The sequence below is a fragment of the Megalops cyprinoides genome, chromosome 6, assembly GCF_013368585.1.
Source record: "Megalops cyprinoides isolate fMegCyp1 chromosome 6, fMegCyp1.pri, whole genome shotgun sequence".
Classification (NCBI taxonomy): domain Eukaryota; kingdom Metazoa; phylum Chordata; class Actinopteri; order Elopiformes; family Megalopidae; genus Megalops; species Megalops cyprinoides.
The window spans coordinates 13,394,538-13,414,452 of NC_050588.1; the positions used below are offsets into that span (position 1 = coordinate 13,394,538).

Sequence of the window (19,915 nt, forward strand, 5' to 3'; positions counted from 1 at the left end):
AATGAGAGGATTTACTACTGAGATCCAGTCCCATATGTGCCTTCAGTTTACTAGGAGAAACAAAAACGCCTCTTCCTATGCAGTTTTATAGGCTGAGAGAGAGAGAGAGAGTCAGAGGGACTGAATGTGAGAATGAACCACACTGAAGAGGAGGGTTATTGCCCACAGCTGCATTGCTGAAAGCTGTGGAAAGCCTGCCAACATGTGGTGGGATTTTGACATTGCACTATAGCTGAATGACCTAAACGCATGGACACAGTGTCTTAATTTTTAATCATACAGACGAACCTTGAACAATTTAAGTGGCCTGAAACTCTATGTCCACCTCTACTAAAACAACACAAATTCTAAGATTAATACATATTCTAAAATACAATAATCATAAAGAAATAAAGAAACTAACAGTGGCTGAGCTTACACTGCAGCGTAGGTATCGCTTCAAATGGAGAAAGGATTCTCATTTTAGGTACTCAGCCATCAATGATTCCTTTATTCCTTTAAATAGCGAACACATTTGTAAACCCTCATTATTGAGAGCACACAGCTGAATTCCGTTTCTGTGTGTCAACATGACAGCAAATTGCTGTTGAACTCTTCAGTGGCATAAAAATATATAGTTACACAGAGTGGTATTGCAAAGACTGAAGGATATACAGTTGACGGTGCACATTGGTTCATCATATCTGTTAAAAGAGGAAGGTGGGAACAGGCCTGAGTCTTATTAGTAACTCAGATATGGCGGGCAGGGGGTGGATCTAACAGTCCTGTTCCTGTCCTGTTTCCCGTCGCCCTCAGTGCGTGCGTCCCACGGGCAGACGAGGCAGACAGATGTAGGCCTGGGCGAAACGGCTGAGGATGATGGGGTTGCCGTCTAGCCTGATGTCCTCCAGGGGGCGCCGCAGGTAGTTGGGGTTGAGGTGGTTGCAGAAGGTGTCCTCGTGCAGGCTCTGGATGTTGTTGTACTGGAAGGAGGGGAGGTGATGGGATACATGAGGACGCACGGGCCAGACGAAAAACAATGCTGACGTCACCGCTTTGACCAACATAGGCCCATGAGCTTTAGAATCATGCAAACTAGTTTTGATTACATCAGTAAGAAGTGTGCTAGTTTAAATTCCATTTTTACTCGGTTTCACCCAATTCGGTAGCATTGCCTCCACGTAGCTGGAGGAAATTAAGTAAAAAAAGGAACCACCTGCTGATGAGTAGTCTTTGTTTGAATTTGCACATTTGTTAGTCACACAAAACAATCAAAAACAGGTTCAGGGCAATGAGCAACAGGTTTATTTGTTTCCAGCTCCTGACCACCACCTGTGATTCCTACTGAGATTTACAAGTACTGAAAATCCAACTGTTGCCTCCACTGTTACTGTAAGTATTTACCACTCTGTCACCACTCATGATAGCATATGAAGTCACTAAGATACTGGCAGTTCTTTTTCCTCCATTTTATCATGAAATACAATACAAAGATCCCAGTTTTTATGTAGCTTCTTCAGCAGCACCTAGCAAAGAGCTCATATACCCATGCACAATGCAAAGGATAATGTGGTTTTATTTAAGTGTGAATGCAAGATAAAACTACAAATTCATTTGCTTTTTCTTAAGCATTTTTTATTATAAGAACAAAAAAACTTTGTCTTATTTACATCAGAAAAAACCTTGCTTAAGAAATTCACTTTTTCTCTAAAATGAGAAAATCTGTAAGGGAACTAATTTCACTTATTCCAGCTGGTTTTAAAGTAATCAATAATGTATTGGAAACCAAATATGTGAGTGACAAGTGGTGAATCCACAAGGCAAAGCACTGCACAACACCTCTCTCAGAGACATTTATGGTAGACAAAGGCCTACACTAGTTGAAACTACTTCAAAAATTTCAAGTAGAGTCCACTATTTCCCACCAGTACAATTAAGAAATGTTAATGCAAAGTTCTCCCTATCAAAATCATGGACAGAGCTGTACCTGTAGATGGAGTACACGCAGACTCTCTGGCAGAGGGGTGGGCACATAATCCAGCTGGTTATGGGACAGGTACAAGTACTCCAGTTTGGTCATATCCTGCCCAAAACATAACAGACTTGAACACATGCAGTAACAAAGAAAAACCAACAGGGGGAGCCATTTCCCCAGGCTTGCTTTGAAAAAACCTACACTGTAATTGAAGCAGGGCTTAATTTGGTAGGTTAACTTCTGCTGATCTGAGCTGGGAATCACTGGGATTGATACCGTTTCCCTTCTGGTTATTATCACATTCTACCCCGTGATCTTCACCTGGTCCTCCTCCCTCAGTCAGCACCTGATACTCCCTGTTGTGATAATTTCAGTGTGGTCGGGGTAAGTAGTATGTCAATATCGGGGTCAGCCACCTGCACTTAAGCAGCCAGTTAAAAATGGGAATGTCAACCAGGTTGACATCTGAGCTAGATTGAATTAAGCGGTGAAATCCTGAGAGATCCCTGTAGAGAGAGAGGGAGTGAGTGACACGGTCAAAGAATTTGCCCCGTACGCTCAGCTCGTCTCTCCCAGTGGGGTCCGTGCTTGAGAAGATGTACAGGAGATGTGGGAAAATGAGCTCACATTATTTATTAGCCCTTATCCCGGGCAGCCCACCCCATTTACAAGTCCGCACACATTACACAGGCCATTCATATGGCCGTGTCATTACTGGAGCCTCTCAGGGTGAAATACTGCCCTCGAGGGTGTGATGGCCTTGAGGGTCAGAGTCTGCGCCATTTTCTGCTCATCCCCTGCCTTTCTGCCCCCCCCCCCACATACACATTCCCCCTCCCGCTTGACTTTTATAGGTCAGCAGGTTATTCCGACCTACACACTCAGGGGGCCTCCAGGAATCCCCCCCAACCCACGGAATTAATCCTGCCCCCGTTCCTCACCTTGAAGGCATCCTGGTGGACACCAGTGCTTTTCAGCTGATTGTTCTTGGCGTCGATGTGTCTCAAGGTGGCGGGCAGCTCGGGCAGGCCCTGCAACTGATTGTCGGGCAGCAGCAGGTCCTCAAGCTCTGGTAACGAGCGGAACGCATCCTGATCGATAAGTGAGATCTGATTCCCAGTCAGGTCAATCCTCTTCAGCTTATCTGTAATGAAGGTGGCCCCCGTGACATGCGTGCAGGAATGACCCGCACACGTACGGATTTTTATATCACGAACATATGGACCACATCTGCTTTGTATGCTCCAAGCAATCGCAATCCATATGTCCAGTCAGTCAAAAGTAATGCAGGATGTATTTTGACAACCCAGTGGTTCCGTTCCTGGTTATTCCAGAGGCATATCAGCATTCTCAAAGCAATTTCAAGGAAATACCAGGTATCCTGTAATCAGTTTGTGTTAAGGATAAGCCTGCAACATCTGTAATGAATCTTCTGAAATACACTGACGTTGACTGAGACTGATTCAAAATATTTCAAAAGTTTTCTTTTGTTTAAACTGTTTGTGAAATAATTCCTTCATAATTACTCCATCACAAGTAAACTATTGAAGAGACAAAAGCAAATCTATATGAAAGAAAACAAATATAAATACAGCAGTAGACATATAGTAAACATATACAATGTAGCTAAAAATCATACAAATTATTAAGAGCACACTAATTCTTTTCATATAGATGTCCAATTTTAAATGAAAAGGTTAGTGTTGAGATCTGTATTTTTCAATCAACATTTGTATCACTGAAAACATTTTTAATGAAACAAATGAAAGGAGGCATTTGAACTAAATTCTCTGTAGTTCATTTAAATTCTTGTATTTTCTTACTGAATTGTACTTCTTACTCTTAACGTTATTCATAAGTGGAAGGCAAATGAGGAATTTAATTGTACAGGGAACTTGTTTCTTTACTGTGCATATGACAATAAACTTTGAACTTGAACTTGATTTTTCATAATAATCATTTTAATTGTCTCCTCCTAACTAAACCCCTTTCCAGTTTGTTTTCCAATGCAATTTGCTTACTTATTTAAATAAATTAGGTGATCCAATTAGGTTTTGTTGAGCCAGATGTGAATTCAATTGTCCTACCCTTTTCTTTTGAACAAATCTATTTCATCATAGTAACAAAATTGGTTTACTTTAACTGCTAAATAAAATAGCAACTTTCTAAAATAGCAAAATACAAGTTACATTAGCCATTCATTCACTCGTTAAGTGTTTGAATGCAGGCCACCACCACCACTACCCCAGCCACCCCAGACACACAAACACTCTCACTCACTCTCTCTGTCTCTCTCTCACTCTCTCTCTCTCTCACACACACACACACACACACTCACACACACACTCACACACAGGCCTTACTCATGTTGACAAAGTCCCTGGCTGTGATGTGCTTGATTTTGTTGAAGCGGGCATAGAAGTAGGTGGTTTCCTTGGGCAGGGGTGGGATCTGGTCAATATCAGAGTCGTCACAGTACACGCTGGTGCTGATGCACACACACAGCAAGCAGGTGGGCAATCCTGCGCAGGGACACACAGATGGATCCACAAACAGGCTTCACCCAGCAGGAAGGACACACAGACATGCCTAACGCACCAGGAAGGACACACAGACATGCCTAACGCACCAGGAAGGACACACAGACACACCTAACGCACCAGGAAGGACACACAGACACGCCTAACGCACCAGGAAGGACACACAGACATGCCTAACGCACCAGGAAGGACACACAGACACACCTAACGCACCAGGAAGGACACACAGACATGCCTAACGCACCAGGAAGGACACACAGACACACCTAACACACCAGGAAGGACACACAGACATGCCTAACATACCAGGAAAGACACACAGACACGCCTAACGCACCAGGAAGGACACACAGGCACACCTAACACACCAGGAAGGACACACAGACACACCTAACACACCAGGAAGGACACACAGACATGCCCAACACACCAGAAAAGACACACAGGCATGCCTAGAATAAACTAAAACCCTCAAAGGGCACCTGGGGATGTCCTTCCAGATAAACACCATACATGTATATCTAATCTACCCTTCACTGAATGCTTGATCCCAGAGAACGCATTAAGCAAACACAGACTAGCTAAATAACCCTTAAAGGACAGAAGCACACCCAGCCTATTCCTTTTTCATGAAACAAATTGATGCCTAAAACATCTAGCATTCATTCAGCACAGACAATTGATAACAATAACATAAAGTAATCTGCATTAACATTAAGCCAACAATAAATGGCAGCATTACATCTGCTGGGTAGCGTCAATGCATATCCTGAGAAAGTATCACAATATCATTTGATGCGTCGCTCACACTAACCCAGTCCAGTCTCAGGTCCGAACAGTCCCGGTCCATCAAAATCCAGGTTCGGCGGGGCCGGGGCCTGAGTGGGTCGTGGGGGGAGAGTCACCTCCTCCACGTAATCGGGGGGTGGAACGTTTTGGGGCGGCGCAGGCACAGTGGGAGGGGGCGCTACCGTCCCTACCTCAATCTGCTTCATGGGCAAATGCAAAGATGGTTCTGTCATATGAGTTAATCATAACATGAGTAAATCATAATTTTCATACTGTGAGAAAGTGAGAGAGAGAAAGCATGAGTATGAACGAGAATATGGAGAGGCTAAAGAGAGGGAGCAACAGTTACAGCAATCACAGAATTGCAGAATTACAGAATATAGCAATTACAGAATTACAGCAGGAATGAGAGTAGAGGAACAAAGAGTTTAGGTAAATAGTTTAGATTTGTTTAAACAAATCTGTTATAGCTGTCACTGCCATATATGTGTGTGTGTGTGTATACACACACACACACACACACACACACACACACACACACACACACACACACACATTCCTCCCCTCCAATTACATCACTAATGTTTCTGTGTCCTGTCTCTCACCGGCTGATTGAGATCATCATAGTCATATGCGTCCCCGTAGTTGTTGAGGAAAATGTTCTCCCAGTCGGGCTCCCCGTTGAGGTCATAACTCTCCAGGTCAAAGGTATCAACGTCCAGAGTTCCAGGTGGGGCGCACAGACAGGACCCCAGCAGGCTCAGAGCCAATGGGAGAGCAAGAAGCAGAGCCATCCTGAGGAGATATGAAGGACAGCTGAGATGGAGGATATCCTTTCAAATGCAATGACAAATAAAATGTAAAGCATTTTGCATTATTACATAGACTACAAATTTAATGTCTTCATGAAAAAGGGGAAGTAAATATATGTTTCAGACTTCAAATGCAAATTATTTTAAAAAGTGATCTTCTGGACCACCTTGAGCCTGGATTCTGTACCTAGAGATTGGATGTTCCACATTGCATGCATATCCTCAGTGTCCTAATGGATTATGCTCCTTGACCTGTCTACAGCCTTTGACACTGCACACCACCCGATCATTCTGTCTACCCTCGTACAGCTGGGGATCTCTTGAATATTTCCTCTTCCTGCCAGATCAATCTCGCCTGGTTTCTTGGAAAGGCTCCAAAGCTGCCGCCTAACCTTTCACGATCAGGCCTAGTCCTTGGTCCATTGCTCTTTTCCCTGGACTCCATCACTGAGGCCGCTCACAGCCTCTCATGGGACCTTACAGAACTGTTATGCAGATGACAGTCACGTCATGCTTTTTTCCGCAGTACATAGGACTTTTCAAGAGTCTCATCATACCCTGCAGGCATCTTCTTCTGGGTGACCACCTGTCAGCTGAAGCCGAACTTATCTAAGTCAGACATGCTTTTCCTCATGGCCAAGTCATTACCAGCCCAGGACCTCATCATCTCCCTAGAGAACACCAAATTTTCCATGTTACCAAGAACCTAATATGACTTCCAACATTGTACTCGCATGCAGAGGTGGAAAACCCCGGCTTCAGAGAGTAAAACTCCTACCATGCATTTGTTCTAGCCATTTACTAAACAAGGTGATTTCACTAATTAGCTCCTCTACCTGGCCGAAGAGTTGTGCTAATTAAATTCAGCTGGTGTAGTGCATGGGTGGAACAAAAACGTGGCAGGACTTTTACTTTCTGAAGCCAGAGTTTTCCACCTCTGCTCGCATGCCATTTCTTCATGGCAACATAAGGACAAACAGTTTCTCACCACCTACTCTATTTACCTACTAGTCCCTGCATTAGGTCTATCCTCTCCGGAATGTTAACACTCTCTCCTGTCTGACCTGGGCATCGGACCCATCCAATTGGCCAAACTCAGCCAGAACTTGTCTATTCTGTCCCTGCATACTTCTTGGTAACCTGTCGCCTCATCTCCCTCCCAGTGCTTGTTAATTGTCATCCACAGCATATATACTGCTGCCACTTACTTACAATCTTTACACTAGCCCACTATAGCCTAGCTCAGGCCCTCCTCCTCTGGTCCTCTGTCTGTCTGTCCATGATGACTGCCCAGTCATTCTCAGCTAAGGCCACCACATTTCACTTCAAAAATAGCTGTATCTGTTTGAAGACGTACCTATGCTCAAGCTGGGCTCTCCAATTTAATTACGATGTAACCTGCCATTTATCACACCTATTGGCCATTTCGGTCATACTGATAATATTAATGTTTATAATCATGATTTCTAATGGATTTATTTTGGGATTTGTCTTTTTTAGGATGGCTTTCTGCTGCCTGATACATTGTGGACGCGTATTTGCTATTTGTATTCTTTACAGTTATTCAAATGCAGATGCAAAGTGTATCTCTACAAGAGTATCAGGCAATTAAATGAATAAAAGGGGTCCCCTCTTCAACAATACAATGCAATATCTTCATGAAAAATGGGAAGTAAATACATTAAATATAAGTAAAATATTCATAATGTATGAATGTGGTATGAATAATAGCACGGATTATATAATCACACATATAAAACACTGTATAAATGTTCAGTGTTGGTACCACTGCATAAAGGGTTAGGAATGTCTGGACATGGAGAAAAGCAAATCTTCAGACCAATGATGAATTAGTGAGACAGCACACCCAGAAATAAGTAACTCTTCAGCTACCCCTCATGGGTTCACTGAATGCAAACAGACAGTAAACAACTTCTTGGGAGCTCTTACCAGACCTTTATTTTTTCTGCTCAAACTTTTTGCTTTAGCCTGTATTACTGCGACACTCCTAGGGACACAATGAGTTTGATCATCAATCCATGCTTTTATGAACCCATAGCAACAGCACAACAGTAGAACACTGACAAATGTGTGCTGCCTGTGTAGGATAGCCTTTCAGCTCCTGAAATCTTTCAAAACTGTGACAGATTTTTACAGATGCCATAAACACGGATTGCCATAAACCATATCATTGTAAAATAGGGGTTGTCTGTGATTTAATCTATAAATAGTGAAATATATGACAGGGCTTTTGATTTTGTCAGTGTTGTTCGATATTGTTCACTAATTGGAGATATCAATCAGATGCAATGGCTGGGCTGCCGAGGGCTGATCTTTGGAGAATTATCTATATTTCACATTCCTTTAATGATTCCATTTGTAGTGCTAAATGTGCACCAAAACTATGCTCATCTGATGTTATTTCATGTAACTTAAAAACTTAATTTAAATTAATATTCATTGGCATACCTACCATCCTAGAGCTGCACCCAAAATATTACGTTTTCATTTAAAGATAATCCAATTTAAAATTGATAGTGTATTGCCTTATTAGAAAAGAGTAATTCTTATAATTCATATGTTACAACTCCTAGTTTTCTCCAGTATTATTATTTATTTTTTCTTATTATGCCTTTGGCAGATATTCTAATGAGGAAACGCATTAAAAAATGATATGCATGCTAATTCAAATGGTGCAAAGGGGATTCATTCATGACCCTGGAGTACCCTTTTTTGCAGTGATTTTGAATGTGTGAATTCCAGGAATTTTATTCATAGGCACAAAGAGTCTGTTGCCTATGAATGTTTCTGTTTTTTCACTAGAAGTGTTTTTTTTTTTTTTTTTTGGAAGGAGCGGTGCATTTTGTATGCCTGACCTTTAGAAATGACTTCTGACTGTCTTTTCAGCTTTATACAATGACAGCTGGAGACACCTTTGTTAACAGTTAAAGGGTATACACATTCAGCTGTTTCCTCACTTGTCTGCTTGCTCTTTAGAAAAAGAAGTCAAACATGAGCAACAGACTGAGGATCTGGCACTGTTTTGATACACAATTCTGCAGCCTCCATTTTACAGCCTAGTCAAGATTGTATGCCCGTCCAAATAAAAATTTAAAGGACCCATGAGAAAATGGAAATCTTCATTGGGTTCCAAAAAAGATAGGCTGAACCCCAACCTGTCTCTTTTAAGTTAAGTGATTTAACCCCACCAAAAACTGGGCTTTCCTGTGAGTGACCCACAGATCCAGCAAGGAAATTAAGACAGGTTTAAGCATCACAGTCATTCAGCCATCACACCTGTGTGTTACTACCTTAACAAAGTGTGGCATAGTATGCAGAAAAGTGGAATGTTTGCTTGGGAAGCTCACGTGAGTCTGTGAGTGGCAAACTTTGTCTGTACTGCCATTACACAAAGGCACTCAAAAAACTAGTACTAGAACCTAGTAAAAATAATAAAATATTAGAATGAACTCCATGTATAAGGGCAATGATAAAAAATTCAGCAAACATGTATTTCACTGAATAAGCTAATCCGGTAAGCATTCAACATTTTTTTGATCACATACCTCATTGACTTCTGAATCTCTTCAGTTACAGAAAAAGGACAATCACATACTAATTTTTCCTGTGGAAAAAACTTTTACATTTTGCAGACTCCTGGAATTTTAATTTCTTAAGACTGAAGACTTGAAACAGAAATCTAATTAAAGAAAGCAATTAAAGCCACAAAGTTTGCACAATGGAGCTCTTCAAAGCCTGCCAGTGCCGTTTTAAAAAATGGTCTCAGTGCATTCTTTTGTCAAATTCCCACATTCCTTAGCACTGACAAAGGAAACTGTGATTTATTAAGGCCCAGCAGCCCCTTTCATTTTCTCTTTCTGCAAAAGAAAAGATTCATTAGCAGCATGAATAAGAATTATCACTGCTGAGTGTTGGGTGTTGCTGAAGATAAAGAAAAACAACATACCTCTTTTTTTTTCAGTTTCTTCCGTCTGCTTTTTTCACCTTCCTTAGCTGGTGAAGCTCTCTTGGGAAGGCGTCTTGCGGACTGGACCCCTAATGGTAAGTTCCGGAGACAGTGAGACAGGCGGGCTATTTTGGCCATCATTAGGAAAGGTAAGGGGGAGTTGTGTGTGTGTGTGTGTGTGTGTGTGTGCGTGTGTAGGGGGTGGTGGTTAGGATTCAGCGGATCTATGTTTACTCAGCTGACAGTAATTTACCCTTTTGGTGTTTAACTCTCAGCCACTTGATTCCCCCGCACGACACTCCACAAATGAGATGTTGTGGATGCCTCAGAGTAGACCTGGTGTTATTTATGTGTATCACACAATGCAAGACACTTTCATTTGTAGTCGTTTAATAACAGGGCCCATTGGCATTCCTTAAACTTCTATTCAATTCAATTCAATTCAATTTTATTTGTATAGATCTTTTTACAACACGAGCTGTCACAAAGCAGCTTTACATTGTTCCCAGGCCTGAGACCCCCTGAGAGCAAGCCTACAGCAACAGTGGCAAGGAAAAACTCCTTAATTGACAGGAAGAAACCTTGAGCAGAACCTGGCTCAGAGGGGGAGCCCATCTGCTTCTGGCCAGCACTGGGCAGATAGAATGCCCAGTGAACTTTTATGAACTTTTTTGACTGTACTGCTTATGATGCTACTATTTCGTATTCACAGATGTTAAAGGCCTGAAAAGGCCTTTATCCACAACATATACAGACATTAAGAATGAAGAAGCCATAACTAGTGCCCATCCTGTTACAGTCTGAAAGAAAAGAGAATAAATTAGGAAAATTTAATTTATCCCTTTTTAAGCGTGGGAAAAGCACACACTACTCATTCCCAAAAAATCACCCTGCAGCTGGGACAGCTGTCCATTGTTTCAGGTTAAATTAGGAAGCGATGCACAAATATCATTAAGAAAACACAAAATCAATACCTGGGAAAGAAGTGAGTTACCCGTAATCATCACTTATTCTTGTGAAATGTTCTTTACTTCTTGGAAACATGGTCTTTTTTAAGTTCAAAAGTTCTGCATGTTGCTTTTTGCATCCCTCAAGGAAATCCTTGAACATCAATTTATAATTCAGGGGTTAACATACAGACAATGTCAATCAAATATGATGATGTAAGTGATTTAAATGTAAGGCTTTGGACTTGTGGTCACAAAAAATGATTGAATGGATAAACTGAGACATGTGAACTGTGATATCTTTACATTAATGCTTCAAATCCTGGAAAACACAGAATTCCAAAGCAAGGAAACACATCCACAATCACATCTAAAAGAAAAAAACAAAACAAAAAAAAAAGCTCAATTCTAAATCATCATACACAGCAAATTCTAGAAGTATGGATGTTCAACATTTGTGATCCGATTCAAATTTGTGTCTTAAAACTTCAATGTACAGCATGCAACTAATACCATAACACAGGAAACTTTAGAAATACGATGTCTTATGCAAAATATATGCAACAAACAGATGCTTGTGCTGTCTACTCATATATTTGTTTGCTCAGTGGCTCCTGGATGAACCTTTCCAAGAAGACTGGTTGTACAGGAAAGAACACCTCTATAATCTGTCACATTGCAGTTTCCAGCATTCAATCACTGCTGAGCAAGTGAGCAGGCTAACATGCTGAGAGCACAAACACAATCATCTGTGCCTTTTAGCCAGCCGTCATTGACCTTCATTTGCGTTCTCGTGCCAGGGGTCCAATTAAATTCTGCTTCTGTTTAATCTGAAATAAATAGCCACGTCTATATAAAACTACAGCAGCCTTTGCATTTGACCACCTGCCTCAGCCTGTCCTTGGTCTCGGAGCAATTACAAATGCTTCATCCGTCTCCCTAGCAGAACACTTTTTTTTTTTTTTTTTTTGCCTGCTTACCCATACACAATCCCTCTCCTGTGAGACTTGACACAGATGGGAAACATTCCTTTCATAATGACTCTGAGATCCTTGCTGGTTTCTCATTCTCCCTCCTCTCTGTCCTCCAGAGACTGGACTGCCATGGATGCTGTTCGCACAATCGACACACGCCTGACCCCATATGAAAAGTAATGGGCCTGATCAGAAAAGGCAGACTTGGTTCCGTCCATATTCTTTAGAACTCCAGGGAAATGGATTGCTTGGGGGAAAAAAAGAAAAATAACTACATTGCTTATGACCACACTTTTTTTAGGCTTATTAATGTATATATCATATTAAGGAGAAGATTCACAAAGTAGTAATACATTTTCAAAAGATGAATGAGCTTGGAGGTGGAATGTTCTGAAGTTACTATAGATGAAGTGTTCATTTTCAGTTGTGGTTATTAGTGGAAAGGTGATTTTGAGTTCTGGATACAGCTTTGCTGAATTATCATCTGATATATTTATCACTCCTTTGTGAAGCTAGCCCCAAGAGAGTCAATGGTTCTTTCCCCTGCAGTTCCATGAAATCTTTTCCATTCGTTTTACTGGGAATTCAAACTGTGATGAAGACCATCTGCCTGTTGCATGTGTTACTTGGTAATGTTCTGATATGAATACTTCATCAGAAAAAAGGGCTTTTCACAGCTTGTTGGATATATACTTAGATGAGATTGCACACATAAGGCCCCTCTCTGCAGAACAGCATTAACAGAGAAGTGGATGAGAGATTTGGTCTGAAGGACCCTCGTACGTGGGCAGCTCAGCCAGAGCAAGTGTTTCCCCCCACCCCCATATCTGGCATGGCACTATGTGTCCAGTGGAGGGGTCAGAGGATTGACGTAAGTGCTCTGCTCAGATCTGTGGGAAAGAAACTGAGTGGGTCTAAACCCTGCATCACAGGTCATAAGAGAACCTTGAATGCCACTCACTGCCTGCCAAGCACTAATCAACCCTTCAGATGTCTCTGACCTCCAAGGAGCCAGAAAATATGGCTGTGGAACTAATAGTTGAGTTGCACAAAAAGCCACAAAAGAAAGCAGGTGTGTTTATGGCAAAATGTTGAGAGTTTTATGTCAGTATTCAATCAAGTAAGAGGATGACGCTGACCCAACATTCTGAAATATTTACATTAATCTAAATTAAATTTTGTGCAGCTGGGCTTCAGCTGCTGAGGGCTGAGACAAGAGATGTTTTCCTCCCTGCTTACAAGGGATGACGCCATATAGTCTATGACAAAGCTTTTTTGCTATACAATTTCCTACAAGTGATACATGACAAATTAGTGGTCGCATTCATTTTTTTCTGCACATATGTTCCTTTTTTCTCTGTAAAAAAGTTGTGGTATTACTCAAAAAAAAGATGCTGCATTATCATTCATTTTTGTTATATTTACAAGGCTAACAGGCCTGTGGGGGAGGGACTTGTCCTGTTGACTAATGGCTGCAAACATCCAGCAATGGAGTATTTCATTTCAGACTGAAATATACTGGGCCATATGCATCAATCTTTGTGTACAACTTGCCGTAGGACCATGTGCACGCACACGATTTGTGTACGGAGGTTTTTGTATGCGTAATTGTCTTGTGGACCGAGACATGCCTTTAAATAGTCAAATTAGCATGGAAAGATCCCAGGTAAATCTGAGTGAAATGCAGAGATTGATGTTGAGGATCAATGGCAGGACGTAAGAAAAGAAATTTTTCGGACATGGAGATAGAGGAGGTGGTTGATGAGGTTTATGTACCCTATAACATAGCAAAAACAACAAAAATATTGTAAATGTTGGAATACTTGTTGGAACGACACAGGGAAGTGAAGTTTTGGTCAACGAGAGAGGGAGGGAGAGAGAGAGAGAGCTGCATGGCATGAGCAGAAAGACTACCAAAACGATCTGATCATCTTTTTTTTTTTTTACTTAATAACCCCGATGCTGTTGGCTATTATTTTGTTGATTTTAGCAGTCGTCATTCAGTGGTTAGAATCGTTCATAAATTCTATTATTTTGCATCTTGTAGAGTGCTCCGATTCCCTAAATTGTGTGAGCACACTCAGTTTAATACTGGCTTCACCACTGCTGTGAAATAAATGTATTATTTGACTTTGAAACAGTAATCTTGTGTTCGTGTTATTTAGCCTTTCAGAGGCTATTGCAGGTTATATCAATGAATTCCATTAAACCTACCACCAGACCAATTTCAGGTGGTGACCTGGCAATCTGCCCAAAATATTCCTATTTCATATTATAGCCATGATGCACAAACACATGGAAAAGGTAAGGTGGGGAATTGTTTGCATCTAGTACAAAAACCACTTTATTGATGAAAAAATGCAGAAATAGGCATAGCAGGATGATAACCTACTGTTTTACTACATAAAAAGATCTGCCCCCTCACCATTTTTAACTGCCCCCTCAGTCACTTCATCCTGGCGCCGGGCCTGGCGCGATAACATTCATCAATGATTGACACAAGACCCATTTTCTTGCATCACCATTAGTTCCTCTTGGTGTCGCCAATCTGCAAATTACAAATTTTTATGTGTATGCCACCTCAAGACCATGCGCAGAGATATGCATGATTTCCAGGGAAGTATCTTCTCATGAATACCGTTTTATGTGTAGAAAAGTGCTCAGCACAATTTTAGTGTGTATACACTGTTGATACACTGTTGATACATGTGGCCCACTATGTCGTATACCAAAAGGTTTACTTTTCCCATTCCTGAGGGCCCCATTTCTGCTGTTAAACTCTGTAAATGATGAGTCTACTGCTACATAAATATCACTCATTTATATGTTGCCAAGATGGTTGTCTCGAAGCTGTACCCAGTGGTGCCAGGCAGGGCTGGCAGGACTGCCTAGCAGGAATAAACTAAGAACTGACCTCTGACCCTGATCCTGGCTGTCCTGGCCTGTCCCTGAACAACCACATCTCCAGGCTGCCCAGTCAGTCAATGCGTAGACTCAACCTCCAGCCTGACCCCTGGAAGTTCTGTGGGAACACTGTCAGACCCACGGGAAATATGGAGGGGGGGGGGGGGGGGGGGAGGATATGAAGAGGGAGAAACAGAAGGGATAAAAGGTAATAGATGAAAGACAGGGATGGAAGACAGAAGGTTGCGCTTAGGAGTTCACACATTCATGTGAATAAGAAGTGGAAAATGATTAAAAACCCACATCAGCCATGAGTGTGTGAAAAACAACTTACGTGTATGCAGCTATATACACTCACAAAAACAAGTATAAACTTCTGTAAATCTTGGAGACACCTATGATACTGTATTTCCTGTTGGTAGTAGTTGCCCTAACATTTCAGACTAGTTGACACCTGTTGGGAATAATCATTTTCCACAGAAAAAGCCTGAAGGTAATTCATCCGGGCTAAGTGATTACTCTTGTTGCTGAAACTGCACAACCTGTACAATTCACACTTTCATACCATTAATACAGATATGCAAGAGTCAAGTGAGGTCATTCCCGATGTGTGAGTCAGCGGAGGGGAGGAAAGAGAGACAAAGAAGGAATGAAGGAAGGAATGCAAACTATACAACCTGCAAAAATGTTACAGATGGGCTCAAGACAGCACAACCAAATACCAGCAAACAGTGAATAATGATCAAATGTAAACCTTTTTGGCCATTTTGGCAGCTATAACATAGCCTTTCTGCAAAGAAGTAGATGATCTAGCTGCCGAAGGTATAACTACGTATTTGAAAAGGCATAATATATTCATAAATTAACATAGAAATATGGTTTTAAAAAAGAAATTACTGTAACATGAAAGAACAGCGTATGTGCCAGACTAAAACAAAAAAAATCACACACCAAATGCATACAAAACAATCAAAGTCAGACTTTTCTAGCTTTATTTATACATTTTAGCCAATATCTCAGCAAAAAATCTAATGTCTCGGTTTTTCAAAAACATATTTAAAAATGTGCATAAGTCTGCACACCATTAAATGAAATTAATTTCATCTTGACTTTGCAATTTTCTCCCATTGTACTTTGCAGTAGTGCAGTAGTGTTTCAGTTCACTTAAATTGCAAGGGGACCACTTATGAACAGCTCTCTTCAGTCAGTCCAAAGACTTTCAGTGGGGCTAAGTCAGGGCATGGATCGTCCTTTTTTCAGCATCTCCACTGTGGATTTGGTCGTGTGCTTCGGGTCACTGTCGTACTGAAAGGTGAAATTCTTCCCCATCTTCCACTTTTTTTGTTTTCTTCAGAGGGTAGCAGGTTTTTCTCTAAAATATTTCGCATTTCTTTCCATTCTTCATTTCTCCTCTATCCTCACCAGAGCTCCTGTCCCTGCTGAAAAGAAACAGCCCCATAGCATAATGCTGCCACCACCATGCTTGACAGTAGGGACTGTGTTCTTAGGCCGGTGAGCTGTGTTGGCTTTGTGCCAAACATATTGTTTGGAATTAGGGTCAAAATTTTCTTCCTTAGCCTCATCAGAACAAGACCTTTTTCCACATGGCAACAGGAGATTCAGTGTCTTTTTGCATAATTCAGATGAGACTGGATGTTGTTCTTCGTGAGAAGAGGTTTCCGTCTTGCCACACTACCCCACAGCTCAGAATTGTGAAGAACACATGAAATTGTTGCAATGTGTGTGTCATGGCCAATCCTTGCCATAAAGTCCTGTAGCTCATTGATGAGTTTCCTCGTTGCATAATCATCCATCTTGGAAGAATGGCCTGATCGAGGCAAGATCCTGGTGGTGCCATATTTAATTATTTTCTTGATTATGGTTTTTACTATGGTCCATGGTATATGTAAGGCCTTTGATTTCTTTTTATAGCCCTCTCCTGATCCTTACATGCCAACAAGTTGATCAAGGAGATGTTTTGGTTGCTCCAGCTCAAAAATGTATTTAAAATATGTCAATTATTGCTATTTTGCAGTATTAATCTGATGTGCATTCATATATTTAGATATATTTGTATTAATAACGTTTGACTGAACAACATATTTCTCAGTGCATTACTATATATTTAATTTCCATATGGAAAACCAAAACTTATCACTTATTTGCTATAAAAGACTAGATATAAATACACCTTCAGAATAAAATAATTTATGAAAAAATGAAAGTAATCTAAGAGTAATCCATTCAAATTGCTTCTAATAAAACTGGGATAAAAACCAAAACATGATAAACTAGTCAGCTGAGATCTATGTATATGGAAAGACAACTTTGACAATTCCGAATACACCACAATTTATGAGAGCTAACAAATTCTTAAAAACAAAATAAAACTGGCTTCTAAAGGTAATAAGAGTATTCTGGAGTCCTTGATTACAGAACAGGAGCTGTTTTAAAAATGCGGGCCCTCTATGTCAACAAAGGCAGTGGACCATTCCAATCAGACGCTGAAGTATCCAGTTACAGTAAGGATTGTTAGACCTATTTTGTCAGGCTTTGAGGTAGAAGGACCCAGGCCCAGACCGGGATGACAAACCAGGTGTTTATCGAAGGATATCCAAAATCGTAGTACAGAGCAGTCCGAGTCAAAACCAGAGGATCCACGAGCAGAAAATCCAAAACACTAGCAGGACATCACGTGGAAGGACTGACATATTTTATCTAAATCTGATCTCTTCTGACAAGTATGGGCTACGAATTTTTTTTTTTTTCCTGTGTCTTTGTTGTGGTATGGCAAGGAATCTCAGCTCACAGCTCATTCTGCAATTACATTACCTAGGCTGATCCCAATTGGAACAGTTGACTTGCTTTGGCCACGTAAAACCCTCACGTTCAATGGCAGTTGTATAATCTTTTCGATTGCAACGAACCACAAGTTCTTTTTTCCACCCTTCAGTGGCATGCTTTATGAAACAATCCTATGCTGCGAGGGAGGCTTCAAATACAATTCCCATCATTTAACCTCACTGTTAAAAATGCAGTCTGTGAGTCTGAAAGCAAAACCATCATTTGGATCATGTGCCTAATTACAGATGACTGAGATACCATCATGCCTCACAAACATACATGTTTCTGTTTTCCCCCTCGGGAACGCATTCAGTACCGAGAGGTAATGGCAGAGCTGTACAGTCTGGGTCTCAAGTCGTCCCTCCTGTACCCTGCAAGGCTCAGGATCAGGACTAAAGATGGGGGTAAAAGAACGTTCTCTTTGGCCGATGACCCTAAGAGGTAGGCCTACTTAAGCGTTCCACAACAACATCCCACAAAAGTTTCCCGCAGTTGCCACAGCCGCTAATTAGCTGCAGCCTCAAGTTAGCCTTACCGGTTAATCATCATCCAGATTACGTTAGCTATATGGTACAAGTGCTAGATTGCCATTTAGCTTCAGTTCAAATTAACTTTACAGTTTGTTTGTTAACAATGACACGATGGGGTTTTGCACTATGGTCTTTTATTTTATATTGCTCTCCTTAACGTCTATACACGTAGCACTTACATGTAACACCAAAGGCACCGTGTTTAGACTTTTAATGTTCATCATAAACTGCAGGGTCTCGCTGGCTGGCTATATAAGTGGTACATGGCCAGCTAGCTAATTCAATTTTACGCGCCTCTCCAACTGACTAGGTGCTACGCCATCTTGGCAGTTCGCCGAGCATTATCCTTCCGGCTTCCACCAGTACCAGGCCTTACTGCACCCCTCACAGCGGGGCGACAAACTGCATGGGCCACTGTGATTTCCACTTAAAGGTTACATGGGATTTCAACCCTTTATTGTGGTTATAACTGGCAACTGCAACATTCTCACCTAACTATACATTTTTTTTTAACCTAGCTTTCTCAAATCTTATCTAAATTACCTTGTTGATGCGAACTGCCTTGTTGTTGTACTCTGCTTCACTTGTAAGTTGCTATGGATAAAATCGTCTTTCAAATGAATACATGTAAATGTATATGTAAACTGCTGTCTTCTCACAGAATTTTTTTCCCTCTCACAATGCATATCTTCATTATCACTTCAATATTCTCTATACTAATATAATTGTATGTATATTTATATTTCGTCTACACATTTTAAAGGGAGAGTTCAAGTTTTAATATCTATGTTTGGTTGTTTGTTTTGTCATGTTATTGCTCATCCACCTCTGGTGCTGTTTAATCCAGTTTTTCAGTATTAGCACTGTTGAGCATTGTCCACTGTCTTTTAGACTTAGGGTTTTGTTATTTTGCCATAAGGGATTTTACATTAGAATAGAATGTGGTTGAATTAGGAAGGTCTATTTGTGGACTATAATGTTTAACAATTTTAGTATTGAAGTATTATTTTAATTATTATGCATTTGCATGAAGCGGATGTTTTAATTAAAATACTAATTTAAAAACTCTCACATTTTGGTGTTTGACTTAAAACACTCATCTCTTTGCCAGACATTGCCTAATGAACTCAGATAGCTATGCTCATCAACCACACCTGTACAGTATCAATACTAGAAATGATCAAAATGGTTTGGCATAAATTTTTCTATTATAAATTACATTCCTTTCAATAAGCTTATATATTATTAAATCATCCTGGAATAGGCTGTAAGATTAAATGTAAAAATTAATGGCTTGTGATCTTTGTGTTGCATGCAATGTTGAAAGTCAATTTTTTGTATTAAATGCTTTCTTTTCAAACCATAGTGTTGAAAATAATCTGAATTTTGAAGGGGTATTATTACTCCACCCAAAAGCCGTTTTCTTATACCCTGAGGTAAGAAAGGTCCTCTCTCCCTTTTCCTCCAAATGTCTCGGTCAGTGGAAGATGTACAGCATGTTGATGACGTTAGCCTTGTCAAAAATATTGACTTGAGAGCAAAATGTCCCCGTTTACCATCTCAGAACTTGAACTTGGGTCAAAGTTCAGAGTGCTCTATGGCCACTTTTCCCGAGGAGGGAAAGATTTAGCATAAGGTGGGGGTGGTCACTACT

General features: G+C 40.8%; 1 protein-coding gene across 1 annotated transcript; it reads right to left on the minus strand.

Annotated features, from left to right (window-relative positions):
• Positions 1 to 785: 785 nt before the first annotated feature.
• Positions 786 to 10,133, minus strand: optc (opticin). The gene is made up of 7 exons (XM_036532177.1): positions 10,063 to 10,133; positions 5,889 to 6,078; positions 5,309 to 5,483; positions 4,318 to 4,476; positions 2,896 to 3,098; positions 1,967 to 2,062; positions 786 to 962 (listed from the first exon to the last, which is right to left on the minus strand). Exons 2-7 carry the CDS (start codon positions 6,075 to 6,077, stop codon positions 792 to 794), a joined length of 993 nt encoding a protein of 330 aa, XP_036388070.1. The 5' UTR covers position 6,078; positions 10,063 to 10,133; the 3' UTR covers positions 786 to 791.
• Between the last annotated feature and the right edge of the window lie 9,782 nt (positions 10,134 to 19,915).